At 36.2% G+C, this 25,632-nt stretch overlaps 2 protein-coding genes across 8 annotated transcripts; one reads left to right on the top strand and one right to left on the bottom strand.

Moving 5' to 3' along the window:
* Nucleotides 1–123: 123 nt before the first annotated feature.
* LOC106163570 (ras-related protein Rab-23) lies at nucleotides 124–14,360 on the top strand. Of its 3 annotated transcripts, XM_087004676.1 has the most exons (9): nucleotides 124–315; nucleotides 6,251–6,538; nucleotides 9,137–9,222; nucleotides 9,846–9,922; nucleotides 10,724–10,803; nucleotides 11,169–11,251; nucleotides 11,825–11,911; nucleotides 12,235–12,383; nucleotides 12,414–14,360. In XM_087004676.1, the coding sequence occupies exons 2-8, from the start codon at nucleotides 6,384–6,386 to the stop codon at nucleotides 12,372–12,374; spliced, it is 708 nt and encodes a 235-aa protein (XP_086860802.1). In that variant the 5' UTR covers nucleotides 124–315; nucleotides 6,251–6,383; the 3' UTR covers nucleotides 12,375–12,383; nucleotides 12,414–14,360. The 3 variants fall into 3 exon arrangements, with proteins under 3 accessions (XP_086860802.1, XP_013396655.1, XP_013396656.1); XM_013541201.3 differs by having other exon boundaries at nucleotides 12,235–14,360; XM_013541202.3 differs by having other exon boundaries at nucleotides 131–315; nucleotides 6,254–6,538; nucleotides 12,235–14,360.
* Nucleotides 13,092–25,189, bottom strand: LOC106163529 (uncharacterized). Of its 5 annotated transcripts, XM_087004369.1 has the most exons (12): nucleotides 24,248–25,185; nucleotides 23,470–23,839; nucleotides 22,701–22,728; nucleotides 21,310–21,480; nucleotides 20,613–21,020; nucleotides 19,609–19,776; nucleotides 19,098–19,220; nucleotides 17,435–17,557; nucleotides 17,072–17,194; nucleotides 16,751–16,873; nucleotides 16,368–16,490; nucleotides 13,092–15,938 (listed from the first exon to the last, which is right to left on the bottom strand). In XM_087004369.1, the coding sequence occupies exons 2-12, from the start codon at nucleotides 23,815–23,817 to the stop codon at nucleotides 15,124–15,126; spliced, it is 2,553 nt and encodes an 850-aa protein (XP_086860495.1). In that variant the 5' UTR covers nucleotides 23,818–23,839; nucleotides 24,248–25,185; the 3' UTR covers nucleotides 13,092–15,123. The 5 variants fall into 5 exon arrangements, with proteins under 5 accessions (XP_086860495.1, XP_086860489.1, XP_086860499.1 ...); XM_087004363.1 differs by having other exon boundaries at nucleotides 23,470–25,185; XM_087004373.1 differs by lacking the exon at nucleotides 17,072–17,194 and having other exon boundaries at nucleotides 23,470–25,188.
* Nucleotides 25,190–25,632: the final 443 nt, after the last annotated feature.

Here is a 25,632-nt window from a genome sequence, read left to right as displayed (position 1 = left end):
AATATAAAGACTAATTTAATCTTATAAAGGGATTCTTTCTTGGTCCATATTTCATGAAAAATTTATATCATTTGTAATTTTGGAAAATAATTTATTTTACAAAGATACACATCACATGAAGTAAGAAGAATTTGATAAGTCACGTGACCTAGGCACCTGAGAGTTAGAGAACGCCTTTTCAGTGATTGTGTTGGAATTTTTTAGTTTTGCAAAAGTGAAACGTCAGTCTGTGCATATTAGTACCGCTGTTCTTTTCTTCGCATGGTCTTTTTTGCCTTCGATGAGCATTCATTGGCTTTGAAGATTGAAAAATCGGTGAGTAGATCGGTTGCTAGTAGAAGCTTTTCCAAATCGGTTCAAGTGGGGAATGAATGGCAGTTACTCTTCACAGTTTAGATGTAGTTATCTGAACCCTGTTCAATCCATTTACGTATCTTAATACGTTTTATACTAGCGTTAGACAGTTAAGTTAAATTATTTGGGTGTATAAATGGATGTTTGCGCCCACACTAATTGAAGTACACGTAAAACCTCTGTCCAGATAAATTAGTATTTATTATTTTCATTAGGATATCATAAACGACACTGACAGAATGCATGCAGACGGTACATTGCGTGATAATTTCACATATTGACTATCAAAACCCGTATCATTGCTATTATGTGTTTTACTTGACATAAGATCATGCCTGTCACTAGGGAGAAATGAAATATCCTGTCACCCTTGAAGTTTATTTGCATTGGAGCCACACAACATGTAGAACGGTCTGAACCATAATTGACTGACATTATCTAGCAATGTTTTACTCACGACCCTACATAGAAGGAGGTTTCTTATTTGAAGTTATCATTGCTGAGGTGCCTGAAAGCATTTCGTTGACATTATTTTTGTGTCACCATGTCTGTCACACCTTATTATTAATATGTGGAAGCTAAATACCTCTAGGCATGCATTACACTAATAAACAACACTAACTGAGGTTACAATGTGGCTTTGTACATTTGTATTATTTGCTCTCAGTCTCTGGGAGTCTTAAAGGTGTTGGTAAATGGGTTTCATTGTTGCCATTTGTAAGAATTTTAAAATTCTATCATGCTTCAGTACATGGATAGCAAATTATGACAAAAATATTCGGTTTAAATCATCAGTCTTTTTTATACTTTCTCAAAACAGTGGCATATGCTTAGTGTGTCGTCCCCATTGTCTGTTTATTCAAAGCAGTTTTTGATCAGTATTCATTGTTTTCTCTTCCACTTGAAAGTCTATTTTGTATCTCATTTTATTTTGTATTTTGTAATATTAACAAAAGCACTTCACAGTAGAAGTTGTCTACCACTGGCACAGAAAGGTAATCACTGACAGAACCCGACTCTTTGATACTTAGAGAATCTACCCTTTCCCAATATACTCACCGATTGAATTCTGACATAGACATTGCATGGATTGAAAAAAGTCTCTGTAGCTATGCCTCAGGCTTTCAGATAATCTGGCATGTTTATGGGTATGTCTAATGCCAGTTGGCATGCATAAAGATGGGTGGGACTGGCAATTAGATTGATGATTATCAATAGAAACAAAAGGTACAATTCATGTTTTTGTAAGTCTTCTGCTAAAATTTTTTTTTGTGAGCTCACTAGGTTGGTGTTGATTGCAAAATTAGTGTTGAAGCTCAAAGCCAGATATAAGCTACTATGTTGCAGTTTCACTATTTAAACATATTTGTCAGTAAATGGTATGAAAAACTACCGTAGTCTAGAATGTGTAGCATATATATGTCTGAGGTCAGGCCCGTAGCCAGCAATTTCAAAAGGGGGGTTCTTTTTCTGAAAAAGTGGACCTTTTACCATGAAAGCTTTGTGTGCCTAGATAAAATTTTACCTAAAGGGAACCTTTCTCCAGCAAAAAGTGGGATTCTTTTGAACCCCCAACCCCCTCCTGGCTACTGGCCTAGAGGTATTAAGAGATTTGCCAAAAAGATAGCGCATGTGTATAATTCAGTATTCTCTACTATAAAAATTGAAGTTTGTAACAGTAATATTGAGTTTGGACTTTTTCATGATGAAAGTACACACTCACCTCTTCAGGTGTGTATATTATTTCTTCTGTTTGACTTGGATGGTGTGGAATCACACTTACATCCTATAAGTAGTATTGTTAGATGTGTTTAGAAGAAACAGGCATTATATTGTGCCAATATTGAAAGCAGTAGCTGTGAAACATTGTATTTAAATGACAAAAATGACACTTAGTTTACATTGTTGGGTGGCACACATCAAAACATGAAATTAATCCATTATGTGGTCTAAATCTCTGAAACATTAATCCTATGTGGTCTCAATCTCTGAAACAGTTGCTTGTGCACTTTATCATTTTCTAGTTGACATTGAAGGTTAAAAACTTGATTGCCTTTATAACCTATAGTGCTATGACAGCTGTTTTTAAATGAAGCATCTGTGATATTTTAGATTATGTTGTTATTCCAGAAACACCCTGTATTATTACACATGTGCACACATTTTTATGATTTTTGTATAAATTTGATAGTATGATGACATGATTGTACTGCAGATAGCATGCTTCGTGTAACTGATGGCTGAAACCTCATTTCTTTTTTTCAAATTAAAAATTGTCTACAACTCTCTGCTATGACAAGTTGGGTTATACTATATGGAGCCTTGACCAAATGGTAAGAGGGAAATAGCATTACTGAAACAAAGGTTACCACTTAGTAATATACTAGAAATTTGGAAATAGCTTCTCTTCTTATTAAAGTTCCTTTTAAGGTAATGTATGTAAAGTATTTTATTGCGTTTTTAAAGATGTCATTGTTGTAATGGTGAGATTAAATGAAACCACTTCATGAACTCATAAATTCATAAATGATATAATCTGCTCGTTAATGGTGGATTAAAACCGTGGTTAATTATGTGAGCATTATGATTTGTGGTATTAAGTGTCGTAATTTCTCCCAAGGCTTCTTTTTTTTTTTTTTTTGCTGAACTGAAAACCTTTGAGTAGCTATATGGTGTTCTCTTTGCATGTAAACTTTGCTGTTTTAACAAAATAGTTATAAATTCAATAAGCTTATGTTACTAAATAGAGCATACAAAAAATAAAGGAAATCAACAGGTAGACAAACGGATAAAGGTAGGTAGGTTAGATAGAAAGATTTAGAAAAAATAGAGATGATAATGATTTTCTTCATTGCATGGGTGGTCTTGTACATCACCAGCTGTGCCTGCAGACAGTCTTCCATATGGTGCTCTGACAGAATGCAGTTGACAAAACAGTTTGTACCTCAATTTGTACACGTACTAGTGTAAAACTGACCATTTTTGTACAGGGGTTAAAAAACCCATTACCTAAAACCTTTCTTCTCAACCTTATTTTTTCTCTGCTAGATTTATACAGTTGAGTTCTTAAATAAAAAGGAGATTGCAAATGAATAAGTTCTGATGAAAACTGCATATTTGCCATAGAAGTAGGTGGTTCACAGGCCCATGAGATAAGATATATTGATTCCAGATCACAGAACATAATTCATGAGTTATGTACTACAAAAACATACACAGTTTATTGTTGTCAGGCAATTTCATCTATTATGGTAAAACATACCCACATCTGATTGTTCATGGTGCTGGTTAGATATTTGTCACAGAGCTTTATATATGACATGGCATGAAATATGCCTTCATAGTGCAAGAGCAGTAGGGTAACAGTAGTTAGTGCTATCAGGCAGATCAAGTTTCAATAGCTTCACTGTAATTTTATGCTCTGCTCTACAGCTATACAATATGAGAAGCCATGCAGGTTGCCTTCGGCTATTTTGTATTGACCAGTCTATGACTGACTGCTTGCCATGCAGTTACTGTTTTCTTTTATGTAATGCCACCATATCAGGGCAGTGGACTGTTTACGCTTTGCAAAAATAAAAATTAAAAAATATGAAAAAAGGAAATAAGATTTAGAAATACAAGCCTACAACCCCCGAAGATTTAGATTTACTTATTACTCAGGCCTGTAGCCAGGGGGGGTTCGGCGGGTTCAAAAGAACCACCCCTTTTGCTGGGAAAAGGTCCACTCTGGGAAAAATTTGATCTAGGTACATGATGTTTTTATGGAAAAAGGTCCACTTTTTCAGAAAAAGAACCCCCCTTTTGGAACTGCTGGCTACGGGCCTGTTACTTATGGCTAAAAAGACTTGGCCAGGCCACATATAGGCCCTCTGTCTGAGACATGAGACAGGTTGGTAAGTTCAAACATTGAGCAAAAGAAGTCGTAAATGCAGTCTCACTGTAAACTTAGTTTTTACGGCATCATGTTGAATAGAACAATGTGTGGAGTAACTTAATCCAGGAATCTTTTCAATCCAGGGGGTCTTGTCACATATTTAAAGTCAAGGTTGCAGAACACTGCTATTTTTTGAAAGGTGCATACCCACTGAGGTAAGGAGATTGAAGCTTAGAAAAGGTTATATGTTACATATTATTTATAATACTGCCAGAAGAAAAGACTCTTTTTTGTTTCAGTTTGGTTTCAAGGACATTGAGAGCATAAGAAAGGGATAGCAACTAAATTGCTTGAATTTTTTTTTTTTTTTTTTTTTTTTTTTTTTGCAGTGAATTTTTCCAAACCTTCAGTCACTTTTTGCTCATTAACTATAAAATGAAAAGTTCAACACAAATCCACTAAAAGATTTTAGTCCAAAATATTAACTATTTACAGACTTTCTTGTTATAAAACAGATAACTACTGATTTATTTTGGGCCAAAGAAGACTAAGGGTGCTTTCCCAGAGATTTAGATCAATCTAAAGATTAAGATTTAGATGGACCTAACTCCCTGGGGGTTCACGCTAAATTGTAGTCAGCCGAGCGGGCACCATAGTTAATTACCCCTTTACAGCTTTTAGTAGGCGGGACAAACGCTTAAGCTGGCCAAGCTGACAGAAATCTAGTGAGACTCCCCACAGGGATAGATCGATCTAAAAATCTATGGAAATGGGGTGTTAAATTTTTGGCTTTGCAGCAGGGGTCTCCCCAGGCTTTGGGGTGCAGGGGGTTTAAAATGTGAATTTATAATTTGGTCATCGATTTACAGAGAGTCCAAATCAAGCAAACCCAACCAAATGACACAATAATTTTGTAATCCAGCTGTCTTTTGAAATGTAGGCAGTACTTTGAGGCTAATGGCTGGCCAAGTGACGACTGGGCGACTTTCTAGGGGAAACCTTGTAATTTGCAGTTAAGACCAATGTTTAGGCTAAAGTAGTTAATGAACCTGGGCCCCTGGTGCTTTGGAGCTCAGGGTCAGGGCTATAGATCTGTAAATCTCACACACCTGACTTGTTCTTGATTTGCGACAATGGAGCAGGCGGTACAGGCACAAGAGAAGAAAAGTGAGGAATGCTGTTATTCAAACATTTCATGGCAAGATCACTTCCATACTGCTGCTCATTTTATTATTCATGAATCATGCACCATTTCTTCTATACACTGGGGCAGCACTGGCAAAACAAACTGTTGAATGCATCTTAAACACCTATTTAATTGGTTGATTTAATAGAAAACCATCTAGTGCAAAGCTTTTACTTTTATAGAGATGAGGGAGTTTTAACTTGTTATTTTTTGATGACTTTTAAGTTATACAGTCTTAGGTGTGTGAATTTTCAGTATGGCAGTTTATGATGCTAACAGGTGCCGATAAAATGCTACACCCTAAAAATTTGTAATATTGATTTAAGGAGATAACTTATGCAGTATTGGATGAAATAAAATTAAAAAATAAAAAGATAAAAATGAAAAATGACCCTTTCCTCTATGATGAAACATTCCTTTTGTATTAATCATGCCAAATTTTTGTATCACATTCTTCGTCTCAGTATGTTCACTAATCTGTTTTATCTTGTGTTAGCTTGCCTGAACCAGTCAAGTGGCTTGCTTGGTTTTTACTTTAGATTGGTGGTTAACTGCATTGTATTTATATGTTAAAATAATTCATATGTTGATTAACTTATCTTAAATGACAAACATATCACTATAATGTTTCTATCTAATCGAGACATGGAAGCACATCAGTACAAGCCCCCAGTACTTATCAGTACAATTTACTTGCATAGACACAAACAAAAGAAAGAGATATCTTGAAAAAAAGGCATGAGATTGGTGTGCATTAAGCATAGAATACAGTTGATTAAAGAGACGTATAAAATCCATTTCAGACATTAAATCCCTTTCTTTTCTATTTCCAGTAGACTTCCCACAGGGCCGGATATTGCTTGAGAGAGAGAGAGAGAGAGAGAGCTGGTGCAGCATTAGTACAGCACTGAGGGAAGCCAGGAGAGCAGCCCCAATGTGTTAGAACAGACTTCCCCAGTCCGCACTATGAGAGAGGAAGAGATCGAGACTGCCATTAAAGTGGTGGTGGTGGGCAATGGAGCAGTGGGAAAGTCCAGCATGATTCAGAGATATTGCAAAGGAATATTTACCAAGGATTACAAGAAAACGATAGGCGTGGATTTCTTAGAAAGGCAGATAGAGTAAGCACATTTTTTATTTAAGTTGATTTATGATGGTTTAATGTTACCACAATATAAAATAGTATAGATGGTTATGATTACTATGGTGGCAGCTTACTAGTAATAATAAATTATAATCTAGACTATATATTAATCTTTTAAAAGATTCCAAACTGAAGTACTTATCAGTTGTATGTCTAAAATTTGAAGAGCTTAAAGAGATGTAAGTGCCTTTTGGTTTTAATAAAAAACTCAAGAGCACAATTTCCTTAAATCATTTGGTAAGAGTTTTTTTTATGAAGAATGCATCATGTTGTAAAGAGATCACAATCTGTGATACATTTCTTGTTGATTTGTATGCAGCACCGTTCAGAGAGTTGACCTAAAAAACACAACTGCACGCCCTCTTGCTACATACTCATGTAACCTTAAAACCAGAAGTTTCATGACAAATTGTTAAAGCCACAAGACAATTTCAGCATACTTGCGGTTCTTTCCTTTTTTTTATACCCTAAGAGTTATGTTACATATGTTTTATAATTCTCAACTTAATTGCCAAAAACCCAGTTCCAGCCCAAGTCTGGTATTTGATACCATTACGTGTAGATTTTCATGTGTTACGGATACCCATTTGTATACAATCCTACATGACTCTGCCACTGTAAAGCATTCATATTGTGTATGTGATAGGCACTTTACTGCTGCTTCCCTTGGGCTGTCACTCTCTCCTTAAATAACTTGGGGATAATGTTCAGTAGAGTAGTGCAGGAAGTGACCTCTGCAGCTCCCTCTGCCTCTGGAAATCAAAGAAATTCACACATTATTAGGCTCCTGTAATTTAAGCTGATTGAGGAACTTGAATAGGGGTATCATTGATTTTCAGAATCAGCGGTGGTTTATTGTCTCTTTTTCTATACTCATCTAATGAACCTCAAAAATGAATTGATTATCGATGTAGTCATAAGCTGTGTAGAGGTGTAGAAACGACATTTGGTCAGAGGGGGGAGAATACCTGTATTGACTCATTAGCTTTGTGAATGGTGTTTGAAAGGTGTATAAACTCAGCACCGCTTCAAGGTGGATTAACCCCAAATATATTTATGAACTGCATAATAAGTTGAAAAACATTTGCAACACTTATACACACCTTTCCTCTTTTTGCTCTTTCATCCCCTAAGAACCCTAAGTCAGGGGTGTCCACATGTGTTAGTGCACTTAAGACGTGAGAGTCCCTGTAAGGGATTCATAAAGAAGTGGAGAACTCCTGTGTCAATAGCCTTGCCCCTAGCTACCCGTCCGAGAGGCCACTTAAACTGAAAGGACTGCATGAGAGATCAAATTGGCCACGAATGAGTTTGAACTTTGTTGTATGTTTAAAGCATGGAAACAGATCTTAATATTGCTGCTGTTAGATTAAAGTATGCCATTCTTTTCTCTGTTGGTAGAGGTTTTCCACTCAACGTAGTATTCAAAGTGATGAGAAAATCCCCCCTAATTATTATTTAATAAAATGGCAGAGGTTTTTTAGTTTAGAGTGTAAAACTGCTTTTCAGAAATCTTCACATTTTAGATTCCATGGCCATGGTTTGTTTGGGTATGATCCCTTTATCAAATAACATAGCAAGGTTGTCATTTTACCATACATGCTTGTCATTAAAAACCCATTAACATTGTGTTTATGATAAAATTTTGGTTTTGATTGATAGGTGCAACATTAACCTTATTATTGGACCCAATGCCCTTGAAGTTTGACTCCAATAGGGGTTTGTTTGTTGGGCAGAGTTATTTGACCTGTTGACTTCAAAGCTCAATCTAAAGCTGCCAGGCTTGAAAGCCACTGTGAAGTCCATATCAATTTGTATACCAGATTTTTAACTCACTCCAAGCATGTTAAATCCTCACAAAGCGAGGAATGATTTTGCTTCAAATTTTAAGGTGGAATCTTTTCTAGCTATTTTTCTAAAACCAGAAAAGTGCAATTCCAGAAATGCAGTTATAAATATCAGATAGATTGTTTCGTAGTGATGCCCAACAATCAACTGTCTGGACACAATGCGTCATCATTGTTATTGTAAAGCTTCTTTTCTATTTCCCTGTCTTAGTTATGAGCAGAAATCAAATCAAGTCAACCCATGTGAAGCCGTTTTAGTTCAGTTCCATTTCTTTTGACAGTTATCTGACTTGCACAGATTTCCTCATTTCCAGATAATACAAATTGAGCTGCTTTAATAGCATATTTCATATTCTAAGTAAACCATAACTTGACTTGTACCTATATTTTTTTGTGCTAAGTTCATTGTCTGTGAAGCTCTATGGTTTATTTTCAAAACTAGAAAAGGAAAATAGAAAGTTAACCATTTATATTGATTCAAAATAAATTTTTGCAATTATTGCTTAAAAATGCTTTTCAATGAAAAATATTTTGAAAATAATGGGGGGTTTGAAAAATGTTTTATGTTTATATTTTCCTATACATTTTATTGCTATAAGATCACTTCTGATCACTGCATTTTAATTTCAGCATTTGTTTGAATGTTATTACAAAAAATATTAAATAGCAAATTTCTGAATTTGCCAGCATCTTCTGTAATGTTGAAATTTCATTTACAAATATTTCAGAATAAACTGTGAAGATGTCCGGTTAATGTTGTGGGATACTGCTGGGCAAGAAGAGTTTGATGCAATCACAAAAGCTTACTACAGAGGTAAGAAACTGAGAAAGTGATCTTTAAAACCACATTATATAATAATGGTGTACACCTTAAATTTTTCACCTCCTAGTCACTAGGAACTGTAGGCATCAGAAAACCTTATGTCTGAATCAGAATAAATAAATGAGTTCAAAGATGGAAATGATAGATAAAGGGAAAGTATCCACAAAGTTGATTGCCTTGCACCAGGGATTGGTTTTACAGAAGTGTTTTCAACTAAATGTTGGTCATAAATGTTGACCTAAGTTTGGTCTCAAACTTTAAAAAGGGGTTTTCAATGGGTTTAGAACAATTTCATTTAATCGGTTTTCATTTACTGATTTAGCATACTTAATTTAAAGCATACTTAATTTTTGTTAAAATATTTAGATCAAATTTCACTCTAAGGTTCCTCCTCGAAACGAGCCCAGGTGGCTATACAGACTGCAATGCAGGCTATAATAATATACAGGCAGTGAACTGCATCCCTTAATGGGCAATTCCATGTTTGGTTACATGGTTAATTAATTTAGATGTATAAATGATGAGGGACCAATTGCCTTTAATGTGCCTCTGAATAAAATATATCCCTAACTTGTCATGTTGCATGAAAACGAATGTCTGGTCTTATTGTTTAGGTGCACAAGCATGTGTTCTAGCATTCTCAAGTACAGACAGAGATTCTTTCGATGCAATACAAAGTTGGAAGAAAAAGGTGAGTGGTTCTTGTGTGGTTCAATATCCATTTTCACTGTTGCAATACAAGGATGTATGATTTTGAAGATGCCAAACCTTCATTACTGCAGACAGGAGTTTCTCTCTCTCTCTCTCTCTCTCTCTCTCTCTCTCTCTCTCTCTCTCTCTCTCTCTCTCTCATGGAATCAGGTGATTTTAAATTAAATTCGGATGAGACCTAAGGCAGACCCAGACCCCTGACTGATTAAGTGTTTTATCCACAATAAATGTTCAGAGATTTTGTTAAAAGCTCTGACTAAATGTTTGTTACTTGTCAGTGAAAAAAAAATTGATTTTAGTAGCTAGCAAACCTGGTTGCATTTAAAACCATCATATTTTGACCGAAGTCTGGAGCATCCTGTCATGTCTGTCACTGCTTCTTATTTCCTACTTGTTTATGAGCAGATTTTGACGTTAGCAGCACTAAATGGAATAATGCATTTACCGGAAGCATTAAAAGAAGCTTCACATGTACATGTATATGAAAATGAAGGACTGTGAATTTTTCAGTGACATTTGCATCTTCTGTGGTTCATTGTCCATGTGATTTTCATTTTGAGATGCTTTCCATGAATAAACAAATGTTTTATGACTACAAATTTTCCTCTGTATTTCTCAAAACAAGTAGCATTGAAAAGCAAATAGCCTTCTTGTAAATCCAGTATGATATATTTGCTGAAAGGCATGCATTTGTCTCACATGTTGAGAAAGAATGCATTATTATGGATGTTCCAACTAAAGATAACAAACAGGTGACAACACTATACATTGTTCCCTCTAGGTGGAAGATGAAGTAGGGGAACTTGCAATGGTTTTAGTCCAGAATAAAATAGATTTAGAGGATGAAGCAGTAGTACAACAGTAAGTTCTTCAGTATTTACAAATTTTTATTTGTTTATTTATTTGTTTATTTATTTATTTATTTATTTATTTATTGTTAATACTACACTAAATCTACTAATAACTGAAATGCTACTAAAATTAAAGCATTATAAGGCTTTCTATCAGCAGCTAATTTGTCAGGTTTTATATTTGATACTAAAAACATGTGGTATCTAGTTGATTTTGGTTGTTCAAGAAAATGCTATTACTTTATCCAATTAATTTATTAGTGTATAAGTTCAATTTTAAAACCATGTAGTTGGTTTAATGTAGCTGTATTCAAGTTACACGCTTGAGAAGCTCCAATACTTCTTGTTCAAATACTGTGCTGTATATGCTTCCAGAGAGGAAGGAGAAGAGCTAGCCAAACAATTAAAACTACGATTTTACAGGACGTCGGTGAAGGATAATGTCAATGTGGATGAAGGTTAGACTCCTTTTTATTGATATAAACTCTTAAGCTATTATGAACTCTGAAGCGTAATGCATTGGATGTAATAAGAGAGAATATCTTTGCAATGGCAACATCTGCTCCCATTTAAGAGTTCAAATCACCTTGTTATTTGTTGAATCTGAAAGCTAATGAATTATGCATTGCAGCACTTAGAGGGTTGTTTGCATATGCTCACAGTGTATCCTGTACAAGGAGTTTGTTCAACGCCCACTTATGGATTGCTAACAGCTTTACCTGACACTACCTAAAGTTTTTTTCTTGTTGCTTATTTTCAGTCGATGCCAGTTAAGGTCTTGTTGACAATTCTGGGAATTCTGTTTGTTGATGAAAGGAAAATTAGACAGTATTAATCAAGTAATTTATAACAATTTAATTTTACCACAGAACCTTTACTAGCTATGGAAATACAGCACCAAGAATTGTAAAGCAGAAATGAGAACATACAAATTGGACTCCAGATATTTTGCAGGTTAAGTGCATTCACATTTCTGTTTATCAGTTTTTAAATTGTAATCCAAATATTATTATTTGTTTGGTTGTTTTCAGTTTTTAAATACCTAGCAGAAAAGTACCTGCAAGAAATCAACACAGTTGTAGAAGAGGAGATTAGTCCACAAAAAATAGGAGGGCCAAGTGAGTTCTACACTGGTTATTGAGATCAAACACCCTCCTCATTGATCCTTTTGTGTGCTATAAATATTATTTGTAACCTATGAAAATCAATGAATGATATGTGAAGTTTACACAATTCGTTATTTTCTTCATTTTAACATAAGAAGCCGCTTTCTGTGAAATTATTTATCATATTGATTTCAGTTGTTTGGAATTTGGTAGCATTAGCCATTTCAGGTTTGTATTACTTTGATAACTGCACTTTTTATCTCTTAGTCTTTTTATTTACTTATTGGTGGCACAATTATTTGTGAAATTCTATTATCAAATTTTCATTTTCACAGGTTTCTTTACAACACAAACAAATTCCACAACAAATGGGAAAAATAGTGAAAAAGAGAAAGATGGGGGGACAATCACTCTTCATCCTTCAAAAAGACGCACGCAAGGAAAGAAAAACAATTTCAAGTGTACATTATTGTAGATGTGCTACCTGTCAGAGAGAATGCTGTAGATGTGCTACTGTCAGAGAGAATGCTGTAGATGTGACAGCTCTCTGCAACTGCAGCAATGTGCAGTTTCAGCGCCACTGCAAATTGTGTGTAATAAAAGCTGCTTCTGATAGATCATGTTCAAAGCTGACAGTCCAGATGCCAGTTTAATCCTTGATAAAGTGCGCTTTTGGTGGAAGGTGCTGCTACTTGTGGATAAAGTATAAATATGCAGATGTATTAAATGCCTCAGCAACATTCCTTTGGCCCCACAGGGGATTGCTGCATACGTCTCTCCCCTAGTTCAAAAAGAAATGTTTGCCATTCTAAGGACCAATGTGCCCATTCAAAGAATTTCATATAAATAATTGACTATATATCATTATTTCAAGCAAGTGGATGGTGATAGGGTGACTATTTTCAGCCAGACTATCATATTATCATGTTTTTAAGATGACCCACAGAACCACTGAATAGCAACTTTTGATTGAAGTGGCATCGGTGAATGTCCATTGCTCAGAAACATTATTTTTGCAAACTGGGCACGTCTGATACTCAATATTTGCTGTAGAAGTACTTAGTTTGTGCGCATTGCTCAAGTCACAAGTGGAGACATTGCATTCATAAATTAAACTGTTGTCATTGATGTTCAAATTTGAATTGGACACTTTATGTCAGTTTTATAATATGAAAAAATGAGAATCATCAGGTGAGTATAGGATTTCTTTATTTTCAATTCAAGATATAATTATATTCAATTGCTATGAATTATTAAGGCAAACACGTAATCTTTTATTGGGCTGCTTCTCTAGATTCCCAATATGTTAGTTGCAAATCTAGCATTATATTGAAATCCAGCTTCATATGTATTTTTATATGAATTGTATTATATACAAATAAGTCTGATAATCTCAGTTGTATGCACAGAATGCATGCCGTCCAGTATACACCAAGAAGTATAAAACATACATTATAATGTTGTACTCTATTATACTATTATATATATATCATATACAATATTGAAAGAAGCAGGAATGGTTAGCTAGCATCTGACCAGTGGAGTGAGACATTCAAAGAAGATACAGGCCCTCAAGTATCATTTTAAAAAGTGTGATGATCATTATGAATTATAAGAACATTTCCCATATTGGTTGTGAATGTCTCGATTGGATTTTTTGATAACATATCTGAAATCTGGTGGTAAATACCTGAACCAGCATTTTGTTCCCTCTGACTGGCTGTGAGATTAAGAATTGAATGAAATTATAGGTTGTGTATATATATAGCTGAAGAAATCGAGGTAAAAGAGAGAGAAACTTAGATTATATATTATTTGAAGGTTTAAGGGTGATGCTTGCAAACAGTTATATTGCTTACAATATACATGTACCTTCAAGGCACAAGAATGATTTTCACAATTTAAAAGAAAATATTCACAGTACAGGATAACATGCTTGTATACTAGGGCCCAACGTGTAAAATCACACATGAAATTATGTCTGAACTGTTTGCTTGATCTGCACAGGTCATAGTATGTATTAGGATTAAAAACATGCTTTGCACACCTGTTTTTATCATAACCTCAGTAAATTTTTAGCCATCAGTAGCATAATAGAATTATCACACCAGATTTTGCTTCCAGCACATACCAGGCGGATTATTATTATTATTTTACACTGATTGATAGGTCACTTCATTGTTTTTTCTACTCATTCCAACTTTCTAACAGAGGGGCCTTGACTTTGCACAACCCAAGAAATTTATATATTCGTATACATTGCCTTATTTCAGTTAGTGTGGAGGTTGTGCCAAAATTATGAAGGGACCATCAGTAGAATTAGAATGTGTTAAAACTATGTGCCTCCCAAAACCATAGTTATTACATGTAGAACTCATTCACATATACCAAGGGTCCATAGACTGTGAAACCTCATTCTATACAATGTACAATCAAAATAAATGGTTTTTAACTATGAAAACAGCATTGTTCATTTCATGGAACCGCTACGTTGTTGGTTTTATTAAAATGGCATTTATAATAAATTGAAGCATTGGGGGGGGGGGGGGGGCACAGAGAGAGACGAGACCACACTTTCGCGTTTGATGGAAAAACTTCCATCCTTCTCATTTGAAATTCTATTATTATTGACTTAAAGTCTCATTGAAATGTAGTGGGCACTGCTATGAACGTTCTTTTGTTCCAAACTTATGGGTCTTATGACACAAACACTGTCCAATGTCAATCTGACATTTACAGACCGCACTGACGTCACTTGGTGCGGTTCCTGTACATTTTCATTTATCCACAAAGCATGCTCAAAACAAATTAATTTGCTCTCCCTGCATCTGTCGATCACCTTACTGTGCTTGATAAGCAAAACATTTAGGCCTAATTGATTCTTATTCTCGAATTCTTGCCAAAACAATATACATCATTAACACGCATAAAACACCATGCACTCGTATTTTTATGTCGAATCTGGTATCTAGATGGGTTCTACAACGCACGCTCTTATGTCCCTTTGTTCAGTTATTGAATATGAAAATCACCTACACCTGTAACGCGAAATACCACACTTCAAAAATCCAAATCTGTACAGTACAACTATTACAATTCACATGTGCTGATTCTTCTTAGTTTTAAAATACTAAACCGGTTTTGATCGGCCCAATTATTATTTTTGCGTTATGGTGGACTAGGATTTCATATAGTTTTCAGATTCGAGCGTTGTCATATCTCGGTCACGTCTCGCTGACGCTGTACCTTACAGCTTGTAACACACTCCCACTATCGACCATCATGTACAGTTTCTGATCTCTGGGATTATAATCTAACATGACCACCTTCGATCCAGCATTTGGGACACTCATGGCGTTGGACCACGTGTGCTCCTGCTGCGTCAGGGTGTCGTACACGTACTTCACGTTCATGGTGGGCGATTGTTCGTTGGACTCGATCGTATAGAGCGCGCCCTTGTACATGAACGATTCCCCGATGGACCCCCGGGTTGTTACTGATATGGTATGCGTATTTGACAAGGAGAGATCAGAGAGGTCCACTTCACTTAATTTCATCCCGTTACTGTCCGTCTGGTACAGCGCCCACATGCCAAACTCATCCACGGCGAAATCGGTGTCGGTGTTGGATATTCCCGAGTAGGAATATTCGTCGTGCGCCCCGGCCCCTGCAGGGAGAGCAACGTTCACAATAAGGGTGTTGTCAGCTATTCGAATTTTGATGATTTCTGCATTGTTATTGTCATGACTATCACAATAAATAGAACCATTGTAAACGACATGACCGGTTCCGTCACAGTGTGTGTTGAGGGTTGTCTCAGAATCGTACGAGTTGGCATTGGCCATGGCGGCCTCAGTGAGATACTCGTATAGGTCTTTTGCGTCGTGAGCTTTTTTGAGGACCCACACTTTAGTGCTTGTACTTTCAACGTACGTGTCTTTGAGCCACGCCCCCATGTCGCTGCTACTAACTATCGCAGAAAGATCAGAACATAGTATTTCTTGGTTCGTAAACTGCAAAACTGGAGGAGATGTCCGCACTGTAAGCAAAGGATGAGTGAACACGATATATCAACGACATAGATAATGCCTCAATCACGCAAACAACGATGAATTAATTTTCATAGCCAGTGAAGCTTTCTGTTTAATGATAAATTATATAAAATGTATTGATAACTGCAACAAACAATTCAAATAGGTACAGTGACACAATACATGTAAAAATTATGTTTGATTTTTATACAGCTAAAAACTGGAAACTTCGAGAAAAAAAAACTACCCAACAAGGTATAACCTATTCAAATAAAAGCAAAGAGGTACATGAGATACAATTTTTCGTATAGCCAATAATTCACCAGTCTCACCCCCATTAGGAGACAGGAACTAAAATCGTAGTCATGAGTTTATTTATTTTTATTTATTTATTTATTTTGTATGGTATATCATATCTTGGAGAATTTTTAACGTACCCTGGCACGATTTACCATCCCCTTGCAAGGTGTACCCTGTGTTACAGGAACAAGTAAAATTTCCGACTGTATTGTTGCACATGTGATCGCAGCCGTCTGTAGTCAAGTTACATTCGTTTATATCTGAAAAGAAAGTACACACTATGTACAGACAACGCTCATACAAAAATCCCTGCTAAACATCATTTATCAAGGCAAAAAGCATTTACATTATTAGGTAAATGTTGAAGTCTGTGCATGTGTTTGTGTATATAAGAAAGCGATCGGATCCTAGGCTATAGACTTTTCACGTCAAATTTTAACAATGCTGAATTCTTTTAAGAATTAAAACAGAATTAATTAAAATTACAACAGAATTAAAATAGGTGTTAAAATAGAAATACCTTGGCAACTGTAGCCGTCAACTTGTAGCTGGTATCCGGAGTTACACGCACAGCTATATCCCCCTCCGTGATTACTGCACACTTGTTCACATCCATGTGTATTCGAATTGCACTCATTAATATCTGAAATTTTTATTAATTTTTATTAATTTTATCTATTTATTTTGCTCTACAAGATTTTGTGTACTTTAAGGACTTTCACGCTACATAACAGCGCTGTTGAACTGACGAAGAAAGGGGGCATACAAATAATATATAAGTATATATTCTATTCAAAGAGCAACATACGCCACAAAATTGCCAGGCAAGGTTTTACCGTACCTTGACACGAATGGTTGTCTACGGCCAGAGAATATCCAGCATTACAAGAACACGTGTAACTACCCTCAGTGTTGGTACAGTTGTGTTCGCAGCCGTCTGTATTTGCAGAACACTCGTCTATATCTAATTAGGATAAAAGAAATAAAATAAAAGAAGTAACTTAGGTAGGACAGAAGAAAGATTGGGATCGCTACATCCTAAAATTTCCAAGGCTAATTTTGGGTGAATTTTCATGGAACTGGACCAATCATATACTGGTATGCGGTATATGTGTAGATGGGATTTGATTAATTGTGACGTTTACGTAAGTCGTACTTAAATGTACCCCACGTGCACACATATCACAAAATAAAATCAATTTACCCTGGCACGATTTACCATCCCCTTGCAAGGTGTACCCTGTGTTACAGGAACAAGTAAAACTTCCGACCGTATTGTTGCACATGTGATCACAGCCGTCTGTAGTCAAGCTACATTCGTTTAGATCTGAAAAAGGAAATTGATTCCAGAATATGTTCTTTTTAGTGATTTTTTTTCTCGTCGTTGAAATTATTTTCCTAATCTCGTTAAACAAACAACCAAAAAGAGACGTTCATCAAAAGAAAGGCTTTGGTAATTACAAACCCCTTCAGGGTATATTCCACAAACCACGCGTCAATATTTACAGGCACACAATACACGTCTGACTTATATCGTTAAAGATTAATTTTCTGGGCATTTTCAACACTGTACACCAAAAGTCGTTCACAAATATAAATCCGTCTTTCAGTTCCGTGATTCACATGTTTGTGTCACCCTCGTAATGGCAATAGCAACTGACGAACTACAGCTGTGCTCGTAACGGTAAAATAGAAATTTAGAACTCGAAAACGGGTCGAGAGATGTAGAAACATAAATAAATTTGGTCAGGGAGATTAACCCTCAAGTGACCAAACTATTTTACTGACTGAAATGACCAAGTGGGGTCATCTACGACCCCATTGTGTTCTGTGCAGGGATCCTTATTATAAAAGGCTGGTTGGGGGCTTATCACACTTATACTATTCCCAGCATTTAAGAAAGGTCTTTTATAATGATCTAATGTAATAAGTATTTGGTAATAATACTTTTATTGCAAGAAATAACCAAACAAAGATATTCAGAACAACATAACTTAATTATGTAGACAGTCCTTGTCAGTTTCCACTTGCAAAAATATTTCTCTTTTTTTGCCACACTAAATAAAAATGTACATCATAGGAAATAAATTTGAGTAAAAAAAATGACTTATGTTGAACTAGCATCCTGCTAACATCAATAAAAATAAAATTTTAGCTGACTTGCTAGATTCAGCGATGCACTATTAGTAACATTTCAAGTAAAATCTTCTTAAACCACTTTTTTGTGACTATGTTCTGGGCACACCGGCTGTTTGTATGAAGCACATGATTCAGTGCAATACAATATAAGAAGTGGGACATTTGAGTAAAATTAAAAAAAAACAATGTTTAAAAACTAACGCTTATCTTTGGGGTCATAAATGACACCACAAGAGTTTGTGATGTATACGCCACACTAATTGGTTGATCCCCGCAAAAAAACTGTGGAAGTGCGTAGGATCCGTAGACTGACAAACTCAGACAAATTCAGATAAAAAAATAAAGAGATGGCACATTAAATCATATGGCTGGGGTCGTAAATGACCCCATATGGTCACTTGAGGGTTAAGAAAAGAATATTTTTGAAATTTACAGTATTTTTTAAAATTTTGTCATTATCATCATTTCTTTTCAAAGGCCTAATGCGTCTTACATGTAGACCATCCATAATATCGACGTTCACGTGGCGTTGGGGACCTTGCACCCTGATATCCAGGGGATATTTATTGGTATGCAGTATATGTGTAGATGGGATTTGATAGTTGGAAATAAATCTCATTTTTGGTCGACCAAATTAAAATTTTTAAATCTTATGAAGCAAAAAAAAAAAAAAAAAAAAAAAAAAAAAAAAAAAGATGCCTATTTGTAATTGCCATTTTGTTTCTTACCTTGACATGAATGGTTGTCCACGGCCAGAGAATATCCAGCATTGCAAGAACACGTGTAACTACCCACGGAGTTCGTACAGTTGTGTTCGCAACCGTCTGTATTTGCCGAACACTCGTCTATATCTGAAATTTGACCGTTTAAACCTTTTTAATTATTAAATTGCCTCTTTTGTTACACACATACATCATTATGGTACTGTTCTGTTCGTTGAAAAACTAAAGGAGAAGAGTATGCAACGAATTGATTCCACGAGCAGGATTTTGCTCGCGTAAATGGTACCGAATGGAACATGTGCAGTGTGTGGCATTTAAGACTAGGTAAAGCCTAGATTACATTTGCCACGGGCGCCGTAGTATGAAATGCATACGATTTTCCGTACGATTTTCTATATTGGTTTGCAATAAAAAAAGCAAACAACTTTATATATATATATATATATATATATATATATATATATATATATATATATATAGCAAGGATACATCAGGTTAACTTCAATAAATGCCTTACCTAAACACGCCGGCGTAGCGTCCCATTTCCCTTCAGCCAAACAGGCCACGGCGTTTGTGGAATTAAGTGCATATCCAGCGTTGCAAACATACACGGCTTGCGCGCCAGTTCCGGTTCCTGTCACACTAGATACAGCGTTTGGCACTACAGGAGGTAGACCACAGTCCACTGGAATGGTAAAGGTGTGAATGAACGACAAACAGCCGTGATGCGTCGTTTGAAATGGAAGAAGAACTGTTACTCGATGGCACACTGCCAATTTCAAAGGGGAAATATTATGAAGACCCTCCCTTCTTCCTCCTTTTTTAAAATTATTATTATTATTATTATTATTATTATTGAGCAAAATTGATCATTAGCTTGGTAGTTGCATGATAAACTCAAAGCGAAAATCAAACTCAAAGCGAAAATCTTTACGGCCAACCTGGGCTCCGTAACTCGAAAGCATCGCGCATTGCGACCGAGCGCAAGCGTCTTGATTCCATAACTCGCCCATACTCGCCTTCATCAGACTGATGTGAGATGTTGTTATCTGAGTCATCTGACATCCCACGTAAGATACGAGAGGCTATCAACATCAGCCGTCACCAGTCACCCATGAATAGGAAGGGGGGGGGGGGGGGGTCGATCTACCTGGCATTCGCTAGAGGCCGCTTTACCGCCTAGCGATCATTGAGTAACAACATCTCACATCAGACTGATGAAGGCTTACGTTCAGGTTGGCCGTAAGCTAACGGTATGAAAGATTTTCGGCTTGTGTTTGCTAATTTTCATTTGTTATTATTATTATTATTGGTTTAGCACGTCGAGGATTACAATACATGCAAGCAGGCTATTTGCAACCACTGTGTTAGTCATCCACATGAAGGAACAGTAAGGGATATCTGATGGACTGCAAAAAGGAACAAGCTTATGCTTTATAAAAGTCAAACATATTTGTCAAAAATGTCTTTTCCCTGCCCCAACCCCACCCCAGTTTACTGCCCTATTATTACAGTATTAACCTTCTGTTGTTGTCGGACTGTCTGCGGTGCTTGTCTGGGGTTCAGTTGTTGTTGGCTGGGCTTGTGTTGTTGTTGGCTGGGCTTGTGTTGTTGTTGTTGGCTGGGCTTGTGTTGTTGTTGGCTGGGCTTCTGTTGTTGTTTTTGGCTGGGCTTCTGTTGTTGTTGGCTGGGCTTCCGTTGTCGTTTGGTCTTCCACTGTTGTTGGCTGGGCTTCCGTTGTCGTTTGGGATCGTGTAGTTGTCAGCTGGTCGTCTTGTGTTGTTGTCGCCCGGGCTTGTGTGGTTGTCAGCTGGGCTTGTGTTGTTGTCGCCTGGGCATGTGTCGTTGTCGCCTGGGCATGTGTCGTTGTCAGCTCTTCTTGCGCTGTTGTCTCCTGGGCTTGTGTAGTTGTCATCTGGCCTTGTGTATCTAGTGTAATGATTTATCTTATTTTCAATCAATAGAACAAAGCAAATTTAAAAAAATATAATGTGATTACATGGGATCTAAAACTTGTTGACATCATACTCTTATACATATGAACTTGATATAGGGGCCTATATATATATATAAGTACATGTATTTCATCACCAAGTAAGGTGTTCATATCACTTCTAGTAAATGTTTGCACGGACATTGTATACATATTCTGTGCCATTTCTTTGAAGTAAAATAATCAAAATGAACCGCTCGTTCAACATTGTGGACTTATATTCACCTATACACTGAGGCGGTGTCTCCCACGCCCAGTCTACATACCGACACCTTATCGTGGCGTTGCCCTGTAGCAAAGTTCCCGCCGAACAGGTATATACCACTTGGGTATCGGTCTGGTTTACAGTTACATGGACTTCGGCGTTGGCCACCCTGGGTATTGGTCCGCAGTATGCTTTATAAAAAAAGTTATTTTGTTTTTCTAAATTTGTAATCTTTGCCATAAATGAAAATGACCAATCTTTTTGTAAAATCGTTAGGCCTAAATCGCGAGGTGAGATCTACAGGACAGAATCAAACATCTCACAGAAATACATTTGAATTGGAGTCGCATTCATCCTTTATTTAGACAACGCCGATTTTGGCATAGTCGATAGTGAGAGGTGACATTTTCTCTTTTAAAGAATTTTACATAATAGCTGATCTAATTTTTACAGAACTCTGAATGTGTTAATTAGAATCATCTCTCAACAGGCCTTTTAATTTTTAATTCTTATATGGCCACCGTACTATAAAGATTGTTAACGTAAATAGGATAAACTAGTAACAAGCAAATTTAAAAATGCCAAGCTCGTGAAGGTATCTGGATTACCTGATGATTTGGTACTCTATAGGCGAAACCGCTTGAACATAATATTAAAGAAAAAAAGCTTGATTGGTAAAACAACGACGATTTATAAAATGTTTTCAGGCATTTCACGCATTTTTGTAAACCTGCGTCATCAGGAACAAAAAACCGGTCGGTCTATTGCTCACGTCATGACTGATTGCCACTTCCATGTATATTATTCACAATTATACCAACATAAACTATAATAGGGCCTAACTTGCACAACAAAGACAAAAGAGGTCGCTTAGCTACCAAGGTATAACAAGGGAAAAATCTTATCTTAAAAGGTAATTGTGCCATGATCCGACGTTGCGATCGGCACCAGGGACATGAGCGTCAGTGACGAAGAATTGAATGTCAACGAATTAGAACGTTCCTCTCGCAAAAGAAATTTATTGTTCCGAGTCTATAGGCAAGAAATCTTTACCCACCTACCACTTTTATATCTAATTTCATTGCATGTGAATATTCGGATGTCTTATCATATCTTTACGTGACGTTTTATTTATTTTTCGTATTCATAGTTGTTTGTTTTATTTTTTCATCTGAGTGGAGCTGGTATAATGATCGATTATCATCAAAAAACAATAATATAGTTTATTTCTTTTACAATTCATTCATTGTTTAAACATTAAGGCAAGAAATTGAAATAAATTTGACTCTTTCTGAAGGAAGTTAAAGATTTTCGAGCGCATTGTCATTGGTTTGAATGAATGCATTTATTAATAAATATAACGTTATGTTTACATTGAGCATTAAGTGCAAGGTATTGAAATTTTACTCACGTTTCTGTCCAAGGATGCCACACTTGTCCTGAAAATCAATGAAATATAAGTAAATAAGTTGCAATTCAGCTGATTTTGCTTCAAAGAATGCGGTGCTGCTCCTTTTTAACAAGATCATTCAGTCTGTAATGCACTGCCATCCTCTTGGTCATTATGGCCTACGTGAGACAAACTGAAACAAAAATATGATTGACCGCACATCATAATAAAGATACCTAGTTTACGTGCTCGTGGTTTATAGAAGATTTCCCCATTAACGCATTTCCTTCCAACTCCATATTGACCAAATGCTGAATTACATAACTTTGTGGTTTCTATGGCCTTTTCAGCTTTTCTCAAAACGTAATGAAAGAAGCCCATTTATAGTGGAACTAATAGTTCACTCGAGTATGTATTAAAAAAGCTGAGTTTACTGAAAAACTTACCCAGACAGAATTCGAAATTAAGTCATAATTATGTTTCTTCCTTCATAAGCAACATTGCAACACATATCGGGTGTTTTGGAATTTGCATAAATAAGACCAAGTATTATTTCTAAGTTCCAGTGGATACAAAACTAATTTCACAAGAAACTTATGATTTAAAAATACAATTTTAAGCAGGAGAGTTTCATTACGGGCAATGATTATTATCATTAAGATATTCAACAAAAAGCTACAGCTATGAGTAGATTACACAAACAGATATAAGCAAAAGCACATTTGATATACCAACAGGTTCACAGAAATTACCGGTTCCAAGAGAAACTGAAAAATTGCATTTTTCTCACCTTTTCATAATGAACAAATCCAGTTTGCTGTGCCACCTGGCCGCTCCCAGCCTCCTCCATGGTGCGGTAGTTTAAGACGCAGTTCTGGTCACTCCCCACACTGACCGATGTCCGGTAGTTGATTGACTTGCAAGCAGCTTCGTGCAGACACCTTTTCACGCAGCTAAAGACATCAAGAACTTTGAATGACTGAATTTCGGAATTGAGCAGAATATTTCCGTTGCTGGATTGGGCTGGTTTTTTCATATACCCACACGATTTTTCATCACAATGTACAGTCTCTGCAGATAGCAGTAAAAGAGCGATCAAAATCGCGTACTCCATTGCGTAGTAAACGTGCTTTTTCATCCTCTGAAAAACCTTTGCAAAGCTGCAAAATCGAAGTGGACTTCTACTAACGCAGGCAGAATAATTTCCAGGGGGCATTAGTTTAGATTTATCTAGTACAAAACATTGTCACGTGGCGAATTTAAAATTGTGAAGTGTCTGTAAATAGACATTAAGACAAAGGAACGTTCCATTCTCGTCATAGCAACTCGATTGTTAATCATTACCAAAAACATCCGAAAAGCTATCTTCGTAATGGCATTGCAAATGCACATAAAGTCGATATTTGCATCCATGATGATCAGGTCTTAAGTGTTTGAAAGATTTCCAGACGAGATCAACCTACTGCAACAGTATAGGTAGCCTGATTTAATAGCACAATAAATTCTATTAACGAATGAAATGACTAAAATTGCATTTTTATTACGTGTCGAGACAAAATGCATCTTACCCTCTTTGTTAAGGAGATGTTTCTAAAGAATTTTCAAGTTGGAACACGATACACTGATGGTCGATACACCTGGGCCGTAGTCTGTGGTTTCTAAGATGCTTCCTGAGCTAAGTGAATTACACCATTAATGGGACTAATGGTCTTCGAGGTTGTCCATAACAACTTGATAACGAGGTCGCTAGATTAACTGTGTAGTGTCAATGGCTTTTCAGAAAAAACGCTGGCTATCAAAGGCAAAACGTGCAACAAACAATTGAATCTTAGACTCGCAAAATGTTTTTCAGAAAAGGTTTTCCTTTCGCCTAGGTTAAAGCCTTGTACTAAAACACTGTTGAGATTCCAGAACAATCATTAACTGTATTATCCTCTATTTTTCGCTTCTTTTCATAAGACCCCTTTTATCAATTTTGAAGTAAATCTCAGAGGTAATAAATGACGCACGCACACACACACACACACACACACACATTCACACACACGCACGCACATTCACACACACGCACGCACACATTCACACACACACACACATTCACACACACGCACGCACACTTGCACGCACGCTACAAACCCATTAAGTGATTAATACTTATAGAATACAGGTGACTGGCACTGATAGATAGATATACCCCAGTAGATAGTAAATATGTGCATGGCATTTCCTTAGTGACTATTCTACTACTACGGGATAACCCACAGCCAACAAAGAAAATAGGGAGACGTACGTGAATTATGTTCACTATCCTTTTCACATGTTGGCTACGATGTTTCCCTCTACCAGGGCCACAGGTTGATTTTTCACAAGATATTCACAGATGTGTCATTAGATAAATAGACAGTCATTTGATTCTCTGCCTCTTTGAAATTTGCCTATAATATCTGCCACCCTGGTAGAGGGTACTACGATGTAAGGCTTTCCACTTTTACCATGTAGCTTTCAGCCAAAAGTATATTAATAATAATAATAATAATAAGTTTATTGAGCACTAAATGATGTGAATACATTTGCAGGCTCTCTAGACTACAATATTTACATAATATATATATGGGTATACAATTATATATGTTTACATATGTAGTATGTTAAATCATACATGTGTTAATGCAAATTATGCTATAATATTAATTAATTAAGCTATTCACAGCATTATTGACAATAAGTGGCTGTGATATACTAGATTTCAGGTGAACTATGTATTTTAACAGCAGTCTTTACAAATTCTGCTATTACTTTGAGACTTTTATGACAGGGTGGATTAAGGAGAATTGACAATATCTGATCACTGTCATCTAGACCCACTACACTGATTTTCAGTAGTTCATCATGCATTCGTTGCCTCTCAACAGTGTATCTTGTGCATTCTGTGAGGAAATGTTTTTCATCCTCT

Source organism: Lingula anatina, chromosome 1, assembly GCF_051362555.1.
Source record: "Lingula anatina isolate TDL-2025a chromosome 1, LinAna3.0, whole genome shotgun sequence".
NCBI classification, from domain to species: domain Eukaryota; kingdom Metazoa; phylum Brachiopoda; class Lingulata; order Lingulida; family Lingulidae; genus Lingula; species Lingula anatina.
This window is presented reverse-complemented; position numbering and strand designations above follow the sequence as displayed.

Bases quoted from the DNA above. Each gene is read 5' to 3' on its own strand.
- LOC106163570 (XM_087004676.1), top strand. From the start codon at position 6,384: ATGAGAGAGGAAGAGATCGAGACTGCCATTAAAGTGGTGGTGGTGGGC. The intron at 6,539-9,136 runs GTAAGCACATTT...CAAATATTTCAG, and splicing joins TTCTTAGAAAGGCAGATAGA to AATAAACTGTGAAGATGTCC. The intron at 10,804-11,168 runs GTAAGTTCTTCA...ATATGCTTCCAG, and splicing joins GATGAAGCAGTAGTACAACA to AGAGGAAGGAGAAGAGCTAG.
- LOC106163529 (XM_087004363.1), bottom strand. From the start codon at position 23,895: ATGCCCCCTGGAAATTATTCTGCCTGCGTTAGTAGAAGTCCACTTCGA. The intron at 17,558-19,097 runs GTAAGAAACAAA...TTCCTTTTTCAG, and splicing joins GGACAACCATTCATGTCAAG to ATCTAAACGAATGTAGCTTG. The intron at 15,939-16,367 runs GTACGTTAAAAA...CTTTGCTTACAG, and splicing joins GGATGGTAAATCGTGCCAGG to TGCGGACATCTCCTCCAGTT.